Below are 10413 nucleotides of genomic sequence, written 5' to 3'. Positions count from 1 at the left end.
GTGAAAAGGTCAGCGGTGCAATCCACTGCTCCTCAGCAGCTCAGCTTGACTGTGATGTCAACATGTTTCTTCACGGTAACTTGCCAGTGCTGATCTTTGTGCTGACTCTTCTTGGTCAAGGTGAGTTTGTTCAGGTGTGTAAGTGTACAGTAGTTTTTGTGAAATGATATTGCTGTAAATTGTATTGTTTAAAATGGTCTTCCATTATCACAAAGATTTGAATAACTTTTAGAATTTATGTTGAATCCATGTTTGTGTTTCTTGATTGGTGTTTTTTTTTTTATCTTTTTTGACATTGTGAGTGTTGAACTTAATTGGATGGGTCTTGAAAATTAACTGGTAAATCAAATGGTAAATTATTGTTAAGTCTGGATTTCCCAAAAAAACATCATTTCAGTTCATACAGGGAAAGTCATTGGCGGTCATGAAGCTGTGCCACATAGCAGGCCGTACATGGCCCTTCTGGAGGTAACTGATGACAATCACACAAAGCAGTGTGATGGATTCCTTCTGAATGAAGATTTTGTGATGACTGCAGCCCATTGCCAGGCCAAGTCAGTTAAGCACACTTTATATGTACCTACCAGAAATATCACAAGTTAGACTCATGCATTAAAGCTGCGATAGTATGCACACATGTTGGGGTCAGAGAATAAGGGGCAAAGTTCACCACTAAAGTAAAACCAATTGCTCTTGCACACAAGGATGATATCACCTTACCAACATCATGTTTAGTCTCCGGCTGGGGACAAACAAACAGGGAGAATAACCTTAATTCACATTTACTGAAGGAAGTCAATGTAACACTGATCTACAACAAGATATGCAATGAGAACGTGTACTGCTCTGAGGGTGCTCATGGACCAGGAATGGTATGTATATATATGATTTTTAAAAGCCTTATAATGGAAACGTTTTGGTCACCAGCAATAATTAATTTTATATTCATGTAATATACTCACTACATACTATTCATACTATTCATGTACTTTCAGGGAGACTCTGGTGGTCCATTAGTCTGCAATGATGGAAAGGCGTATGGGGTGGTGTCTGCAGGTAAACAATCACATTCCTACTTCTATCAGTATACCAAGATACCTGACAACAGGAAGTGGATCGATCACATTATGAAACATAACTGAAGGAACTCCGAGGCAACATTTTACACTGATCAGATCATGACATTTGTATTTCTGTAACTGAAATTATGGTGGAAAAGATTACTGAGATATAATGTGGTTGACTCAAGTTCACAAAGCAACATGTTCTGGCTTTTTATATGGTAGCAGCTTTTATGTTTGTTCTTTATGCTTTTTAACAGCAGGTAACAAACATTAATATGCAATGGCTTTAGAAATAGAAAAAATATTTTAACCGAATACTGCTTGAAAGATGTGGTTAGATTTGGTCTAACTGTTAATGAACAGACTTAAAATAAATGACTCCTTTGTGTATCTACATTGGAAATAAAAGAATAGCATTTTTGTCTGCAGTTAAGTGTTGTTCTCTATTTGCATTAATGTGCACATGACATTTTTCTGCTGGAAATATTATTTTTCTGAATTGATCAAGGATCTGACACTTCAGCAAAAAATGCCTTTGATGGTTAATAATTTAAGAGTTTATTATTATCTTTGTCTGCTCACTTCTTATTAAGGTAAAATAGTTTAACACACCATGTAATTTTACAGACGATCACTGTGACCTGGGTGTATTAGTTGTCATAACAGGAGAACAACTTAGTACTTGTGGCAGTAAAAGCTGAACTCTAGCACCACCATGTGGTGGATTCCTGTTTTGCATTTACATTCTGGTCATGTGATTCTAGCAGTGAAGTTACTCACTGCTCAAACACTGTATATACTGGAGAGCTTTGATTAAGTCTGTTTTCAAATGATGGGAGGCTTCTCCACTTCATCTGCTTTTCTCTCTGATTTCTGCTTCTGGATACTAGAATTTCTTGAAATACACATTTTCCAATCAGAGCCATCCTTATCATCTTATATTGATGCCACCTGAAATCCAATGTATCAGTCTTTGTACACCATAGAGATACTAAGTGTTAGGTTGAAGCAAAATCTATTTTAGATCATGAAGGGAGTTGTGGAACTTTATTTTCTACCTACATTTGGAATTAGTGTACAGTGCCTTGAGTATTCACACCCTTTGAACTTTTTCACATTTTGTCACATTACAACTATAAACCTTAATGTATTTTACTGGGATTGTATGTGATGGATCAAAGTAGTGCATAATTGTAAAGTGGGAAGAAAATTTACATTATTATTTCTTTTACAAATAAAAATCTGAAAAATGTAATGTGTGTTTGTATCCAGCCCACCCGAGTCAATAAAAGTCTTTGGGGTACGACTACCAGCTTTGCACATCATACTGGATGGAGTGTGTCTTTGTACATCATTTTTCTAATTCTCTCCACAGATTTGCAGTTGGATTTAGGTCTGGACTTTAAGTGGGCCATTCTCACACCTGAACATGCCGTGATCTATCATTCCATTGTAGCTCTGGCTGTGTGTTCAGAGCTGCAATGGAAGGTGAACCCCTACCACAGTCTCAGTTCTTCTGCAGCCTCTAACAGATTTTTCCAGGATTATCATACTAAGTTCTACCAATCTTCTTCACTATACATATGTATAACAGTCTCATCTTTTCTTACTTTTTCCCTTTCTTTTGTAATGAAGATATGAACAGAGTTACTGAACTGCACTGTATTTATGCCACATATACTGATAAGAATTTAGGTTAGTCCTTCATCTGCAGTGGGATCCAGTTAGAGAGCGAATGAACCAGGCAGAGTTTGTAAATCCACTCGATTTATTACTGGGTTCAGCAGGCAAACAGGCTCACAAGACTGTATTCAGATGTATACACAGCTGTATTTTTGTATATATGTAAGACTCTGGGTCTGCAGACCAACTAAACAACAACAAATAATGCTTTCAACATAAAACACCATATATATTCAGTTCAATATGGGCATGGAATTTTCTGTGTTTGCTGAATATATCTTAAAGTAAGACATAGCTTTTCAGATTGTGCACTTCCACACAGCTGAACAAAGCTTTAATGACGTTCTTAGTCCTGTTTTCATACTTTTTAATACACATTATGAGAGGACGTGCTGTGCAGTACAGAAATAAAACAACATACCACACAGTATTTTTTTTTTCCTTTTTCTAAGTTTATGGAAGGAGAATCCTTTGGTGGCCATAAGTTTGTAACACATAGCAGGCCTTACATGGTGTTTGTGGAGAGATATGTGGAAAATGGTGCCACATCATATTGTGATGGATTTCTTCTAAATGAGGATTTTGTGACTTCACAACCAAAACCTGAGATAACTTACCAAGAGATGCAAACTGCCTTACACATTGCTTGCATAGGGTCTGCATGCTGACTAAACTCTTGGTACATCATTAAAAGCAACACCTCAGATCCCAAGATTGTAGAGATAATTTTGCTACAACATTTCACACATCAGGCAGAGGAAGTGGTTTGTGATAGCAATCTGTTGTTCCTGTTAAGTACAAGAAAGAAGGTTTTAAAACATGACAAAAGTTATTTTAGCCCTAAAGTGAACCTAAGCAGAACAGCAGACTGAAAACCACAAGAAAAATAAAATACAACAAAATACATCTTATGAATGCAATAAGCTTATTTTGATTTATCATTAATTATCAAGAATTCATTTACGTTAAAGACAGAGATGAATCAGTGATCATGGAGAGCTAACACTGAGGGTGTTCAGGTTTTTCAGAGCAGTACTTCTCATAAAGTCATCTTGAAAATACTGTTTTGTCACAAGTATGTTAAGAAGTAAATTACTATCACAAGACCGAAATATAGTTCAGACAACTAGACTTTAGGTAGATTTAACAAAGTGAAACACTGAACAATGAGGTCCTAAAGGGGCAAAAGACAAAATCATGATAATGGTGTGATGTTTTCATTAACTGCTAGTTTGTTGAATCATCAAGAAATTTCTTCTTTTCAATTTTACAAATTCATCATTTCTAACATTGCAATGCTGCTATAGGTGAACAGTTGCCTGCAGCTGCAACCAGCACTATTTCTAGAAGATTTCAACATCAGCTGTCACTATTAACAGATGGGTAATGAACTTGGAACAAGGACATTTTACTGATATGATATATTTTGATGGTCCTTTGCATTAGCTCTCTATGATTAATACTTATGTAGATTCTGCCTCATAAAATGGCAGATTGAAGAAAATATAAGAAGTTTCAGCTTAAATTATAGTCAGTGTATATGGCTACCTGTCATTTTTTTTCTTAGATTTGTTTAAACACGGTACCAATTTATAACATTTTCACCACCATGCAACACAGTATGTATGAGGTTTTGCTACTAAAATGACTTTTCGTTTACTGCTTGCTACACTAAAAACCACTGCATTTCATTTAGAAAAAGGATATTTTTTATCTTGTAGTCTGCTGTGGGTAGAAGCACATGAACATTTGTATGTGCAATCGTCACTAACACTTCCTTCTCTCTAATACAAGGAACCATTTAAAGAGTGAAAAGGTCAGCTATGCAATCCACTGCTCCTCAGCAGCTCAACTTGACTGTGATGTCAACATGTTTCTTCATGGTAACTTGCCAGTGCTGATCTTTGCGCTGACTCTTCTTGGTCAAGGTGAGTTTGTTCATAAGCGTACAGTAGTTTTTGTGAAATGATATTGCTGTAAATTGTATTGTTTAAAATGGTCTTCCATTATCACAAAGATTTGAATAACTTTTAGATTTATGTTGAATCCATGTTTGTGTTTCTTAATTGGTGTTTTTTTTTTTATCTTTTTTGACATTGTGAGTGTTGAACTTAATTGGATGGGTCTTGAAAATTAACTGGTAAATCAAATGGTAAATTATTGTTAAGTCTGGATTTCCCAAAAAAACATCATTTCAGTTCATACAGGGAAAGTCATTGGCGGCCATAAAGCTGTGCCACATAGCAGGCCGTACATGGCCCTTGTGGAGAGAGCTGATGATAAGTCTAAAATGTACTGCGATGGATTCCTTCTGAATGAAGATTTTGTGATGACTGCAGCCCATTGCCAGGCCAAGTCAGTTAAGCACACTTTATATGTACCTACCAGAAATATCACAAGTTAGACTCATGCATTAAAGCTGGGATAGTATGCACACATGTTGGGGTCAGAGAATAAGGGGATAATAAATACTTTTTACTTTGTGAATGCAAAACTACAGCACAGTCAAAGAAATTTGTTTACTCTGAAATTTCAGATCGTACAAAATTCTCCTTGGGGTTCACAATTTCTTTAAACAGACGGACGTTCAAAACTTGACTGCAGGACAAGCATTTCCACATGAAAAATACAATCCAACCATGTACCAATATGACATTATGCTACTTAAGGAAACATTACCATTATTTTTTTTCGTCTATTTTTTATTTTTTTTATAGTCAAATTAGGAAGCAAAATGTTAAAAAAAAAAAAAAAACATTATTTTTTGTTTCTAAACAAATCTTTTACCTTTGATTTTTCAGCTGACCACCATGGCAAAGTTCACCACTAGTGTAAAACCAATTGCTCTCGCACACAAGGATGATATAACTTTACCGACATCATGTTTAGTCTCCGGCTGGGGACAAACAAACAGGGAGAAAAACCTTAATTCACATATACTGAAGGAAGTCAATGTAACACTGATCTACAACAAGATATGCAATGAGAACAACGTGTACTGCTCTGAGGGTGCTCATGGACCAGGAATGGTATGTATATATATGTTTTTAAAGTCTTATAATAGACATGTCACTAGCAATAATTACTTTTATGTTCACCTAATATATACTCACTACATACTGTTCATGTACTTTCAGGGAGACTCTGGTGGTCCATTAGTCTGCAATGATGGAAAGGCGTATGGGGTGGTGTCTGCAAGTACACAATCACGTCCCTACGTCTATCAGTATACCAAGATACCTGACAACAGGAAGTGGATCGATCACATTATGAAACATAACTGAAGGAACTACGAGGCAACATTTTACACTGATCAGATCATGACATTTGTATTTCTGTAACTGAAATTATGGTGGAAAAGATTACTGAGATATAATGTGGTTGACTTAAGTTCACAAAGCAACATGTTCTGGCTTTTTATATGGTAGCAGCTTTTATGTTTGTTCTTTATGCTTTTTAACAGCAGGTAACAAACATTAATATGCAATGGCTTTAGAAATAGAAAAAATATTTTAACCGAATACTGCTTGAAAGATGTGGCTAGATTTGGTCCAACTGTTAATGAACAGACTTAAAATAAATGACTCCTTCGTGTATCTACATTGGAAATAAAAGAATAGCATTTTTGTCTGCAGTTAAGTGTTGTTCTCTATTTGCATTTATGTGCACATGACATTTTTCTGCAGGAAATATTATTTTTCTGAATTGATCAAGGATCTGACACTTCAGCAAAACATGCCTTTGATGGTTAAGAATTTGAGAGTTTATTATTATCTTTGTCTGCTCACTTCTTATTAAGGTAAAATAGTTTAACACACCATGTAATTTTACAGACGATCACTGTGACCTGGGTGTATTAGTTGTCATAACAGGGCAACAACTTAGAATTTGGTGGCAGTAAAAGCTGAACTCAAGCACCACTATGTGGTGGATTCCTAATTTGCATTTACATACTGGTCATGTGATTCTAACAATGAAGTTACTCACTGCTCAAACACTGTATATACTGGAGAGCTTTGATTGAGTCTGTTTTCAAATGATTGGAGGCTTCTCCACTTCATCCGCTTTTCTCTCTGATTTCTGCTTCTGGATACTAGAATTTCTTATGAGTATATATGAGTGATTACCATATGCAGCAAAATTTTTTTCACAATTTCCCTCTTTTGATTAAAGGAAAACCTCGTTTTACCATTAATCACACAAAACGCAAAGAAATTTACCATAACACCTTCACACAACAGAATGCCACTGTTATAATCACATCAAGGGTCAAAATGCACCCAGATTAATTAAAAATGCACCCAGATTAATAAAAAAAAAACTCATAATCAACACAAGTGGGAAATGAAGGAAGGATAAGAGCTGTTGATCCTACATGAGCATAGACACCCCTAGGTTGTTATAAAAGCAAAAGTTTTTTACACTGAGGTTCAGAAATCATTACTGTTAAAACCAGTAAACCTTTATCATCATAAGTACAAGTAATCACCTGTATGAGGTCCCTTAAATAATGTAAAACAGCTGAAATGTAGTTAGAAGCATCAGGAATCCAAATACAACACTCAGCACCTATTACCTGACAGGCTCCGACCAGGGCAGCCAGGAGGAATCCAGAGCATCCCATTCTCCAGGGACGACACATAGAGCCTTAAGCTCAGGGGTTCAGGGACTTAAACCCAGATGAAACTGGTACAAAGAGATTCTCAAGTTCAATAGCCAACTGATCTATGTGAATAGCATTATGACCAGTACTATAAGAGTGATTATACCACATAGAAACTTAGGCCATGGAGCCGACCTCTCCCTCTTATGGAGGCCAGAGTGAGGCCTGCAGGAATAGAGCAATAGTTAAATTAGAGGCCACACGTGCATAAGGAATAAGGAAGCGAAGTAAGAAATCAGATGTAGCAAATGGGATCAAGTAACAGACAGAACAGCTGGAATTTGTGAATTTCAGAGTGATTTGCTCAGCCAGCACACGTGTTTTGCTCATCATGATGATCAATCAGGTGACGTTTCACCTGCTCATGTGGCTGTCAGCCTCCATGTGCACAAAAAAAGAAATGAAGCAGATGAGTATTGCTCCACAACAGCTGCATTCAAGCTCCCGTAGTCATCTGAAGGCCATGGTTGTTGCTAGTCACCACTCAGGGAAAAGGGGACAGGACAACCCATGTTGATTCATCCTGGTGGATCAGATGAGTCGAGATCTCCCCCAGAGATGGAGATGGAGGGGGCGGTGAAGATTGAAGATTTCCCGCTGGTGCTGGGACACGGTTGCAGTGGCTGGCCAGGAAGACCTCCCACAGGGGCACCTGGTAAGGACCCGTGAACCACTAAACCGTTCAATGCTCCCTCTGGGGTCCTCACCTACAATCCAGCCACCCTGCATCAGTGTGTGTGAAACCCGTCCTCAGCTGGTTTTGGGAAAGCAGCTGTCACCACCTGTAAAGCCTCAGAAAGCAAAAGGAAAAGGTTTCGCAATAAACCAACACTGAATCCTCACCAATGACGATTACAGGTAGGGCCGGCTCAATTCCAAGACCAGGAAGCCTGCTAGAGAGAACCTGAAATGGACTGAGGTTCAACCGTGTCCGGTTAAACATCCTCATGCAGGTCAGGAGGAGGTAGAGAGCTGTCAGCATGCAAAGCAGAGCATGTGAAAGGAGGGGCAGAGGAGAGAGGGAGCGAGGAGGAGAAGTAGGGAGACGTCGAGGAAGAGACGGCGGAGTGAGACAGACAGAAGTAACGGTGCCTGCCAAGGTCAGCAACCCGAGACACGTCCAAAACCAGCTTACCGTCCGGTTTTTAGAACGGTGTCTGCGTCGCCATAGCAACCAGCTTTATGAGAGAAAGATGTGGACAAACAAACATTCTAAAACACATAATTTACGTTCACTCAAACCACAGGATAGTGTCATACATGCACATACCAACATAAACATATCAGATATTTATTATAAAATCTGCTTGTTCCTGTAATCTAGAAAAACAAGTTATTATAAAATAACCAAATTGTACGACTGGATCCTGAAGGCCACTGCTCCAGTATCACCCCTGTTAAAGCAGCCATCATCAGCAGTATGATAAGATGAATTAAACAGCACAAGCACATGTGTACACAGTGATAATTTTCTCCACCAGTAAAAGTTTATCCCAAAATGTTGATAAATAGATAGTCTGGCACATTTATTAGGAATAGATAGACTTGTGGGCTGGGGTGCATTGCAGGCGGGGGTGGAAGAAGGCAGCTGAGTTGTATGCCGGCTTGTTTGCTTTGTCTTGAACAGAGTCTCTTTGTATACACCCCTCCCTTGTTGTAAGAGAAGTAACCAGCAAGTTGCTTGAAGTCACAAACAAATACCATAGAAATTCCGTGAGATATGTGTCATCACTATCTGATAAGAAGCAAGCACTTCTCAAGAAGAAGCATGGAACAATGCTAAACTTATATTGAAGGTATAACAATCACTGTGGGTGGGTGTTTGCCTTCAGCAGTGTCTGTGTATTTTTGCATGGGCAAGATCTAAATAGTTTGCAACATACTAAAAAAATATCTGTCGATCTCAAGATGCTATCATGGCGGGAAAAAACGGAGATGAAAAGATATATATATATATATATATATATATATATATATATATATATATATATATATATATATATATATATATAAAACTAATTTGTTTTGTTTTTTCTTCTATACTTGAATTTCATTCTCCCTAAATTTAGTATATTATGAAAATAAATGAAGACTTGAAGATAAATGAGACTTATTATTATGTTTTGATTTTCATGCTCAAGTGAAATGATCCTACAAGTTTTTTTCCTTTCAATCTTTGAAAAATAAACAATTATAGTCTTTCAGTTATTTTTAGACTCTTCTCTCTTGCTTAGTTTTCAGGTTCATAAACTCCAGATCATAGCACTGCCCCCACAGACTTGTACAGTAGGCACTAGGCATGATGACTGAATCACTTCTTCTGCCTCTCTTCTTACCCTGATGAGCCCATAACTCTGGAACAGGGTAAATCTGGACTCAGACCACATGACCTTTTTCCAGTTCACTTCACATTGTGTGTGTGGAAATGCTCTTATTTTCAATATTAAACATAGCCCTGAGCTCTACTGTTGTTAATCTTCAATTTGATTTCACCAAATGTTTAAGTGATTGCAGATCCCCATCATTTAGGATTATTTTCCTACCACATTTTTTCCTGAAAGAAAATGGTTCCCTGTTATTCAGTTTTTAATAGTGCGTTGGACAGTTCTAAACCCAATTCCAGTACTTTCTGCAATCACCTTAGATGTTTCCTCTGCTTGATGCATACTAATGATTTGACCCTTTTTAAACAGACTAACATCTTTTCCATGACCACCGGATGTGTCTTTCAACATGGGTTTAAGAAATGAGAACTATTGGCCAAATGATGCAAATAGTAGTTAGCCCCATAGTAATTAGCCCCATCGGGTTAAATAACTTGTTGGCAGCTGAAAGATAATTGCCCATGAACTAATTATCCATTAGGAGTCTTGTAGGTATTTGCTTAGCGAAGGTGGCAACATTTTTTATGGCAACATGCATATATGTACATATACACATACAACAAATGTATATACATTTGCATGATCCTGTAAAGTGTTATCATTAAGCAGAAGTCGGTGT

The 10413-nt window shown here is 37.3% G+C and overlaps 1 protein-coding gene across 2 annotated transcripts; it reads left to right on the top strand.

The window, feature by feature from the left end:
- LOC121653660 (granzyme B-like) lies at positions 1-6465 on the top strand. Of its 2 annotated transcripts, none has more exons than XM_042007282.1 (5): positions 1-120; positions 398-554; positions 5284-5416; positions 5549-5776; positions 5885-6465. In XM_042007282.1, exons 1-5 carry the CDS (start codon positions 63-65, stop codon positions 6029-6031), a joined length of 723 nt encoding a protein of 240 aa, XP_041863216.1. In that variant the 5' UTR covers positions 1-62; the 3' UTR covers positions 6032-6465. The 2 variants fall into 2 exon arrangements, with proteins under 2 accessions (XP_041863216.1, XP_041863215.1); XM_042007281.1 differs by lacking the exons at positions 1-120; positions 398-554 and adding exons at positions 4599-4675; positions 4946-5102.
- Positions 6466-10413: the final 3948 nt, after the last annotated feature.

The sequence above is a fragment of the Melanotaenia boesemani genome, chromosome 14 (genome assembly GCF_017639745.1).
Source record: "Melanotaenia boesemani isolate fMelBoe1 chromosome 14, fMelBoe1.pri, whole genome shotgun sequence".
In the NCBI taxonomy this organism is placed as follows: domain Eukaryota; kingdom Metazoa; phylum Chordata; class Actinopteri; order Atheriniformes; family Melanotaeniidae; genus Melanotaenia; species Melanotaenia boesemani.
This window is presented reverse-complemented; position numbering and strand designations above follow the sequence as displayed.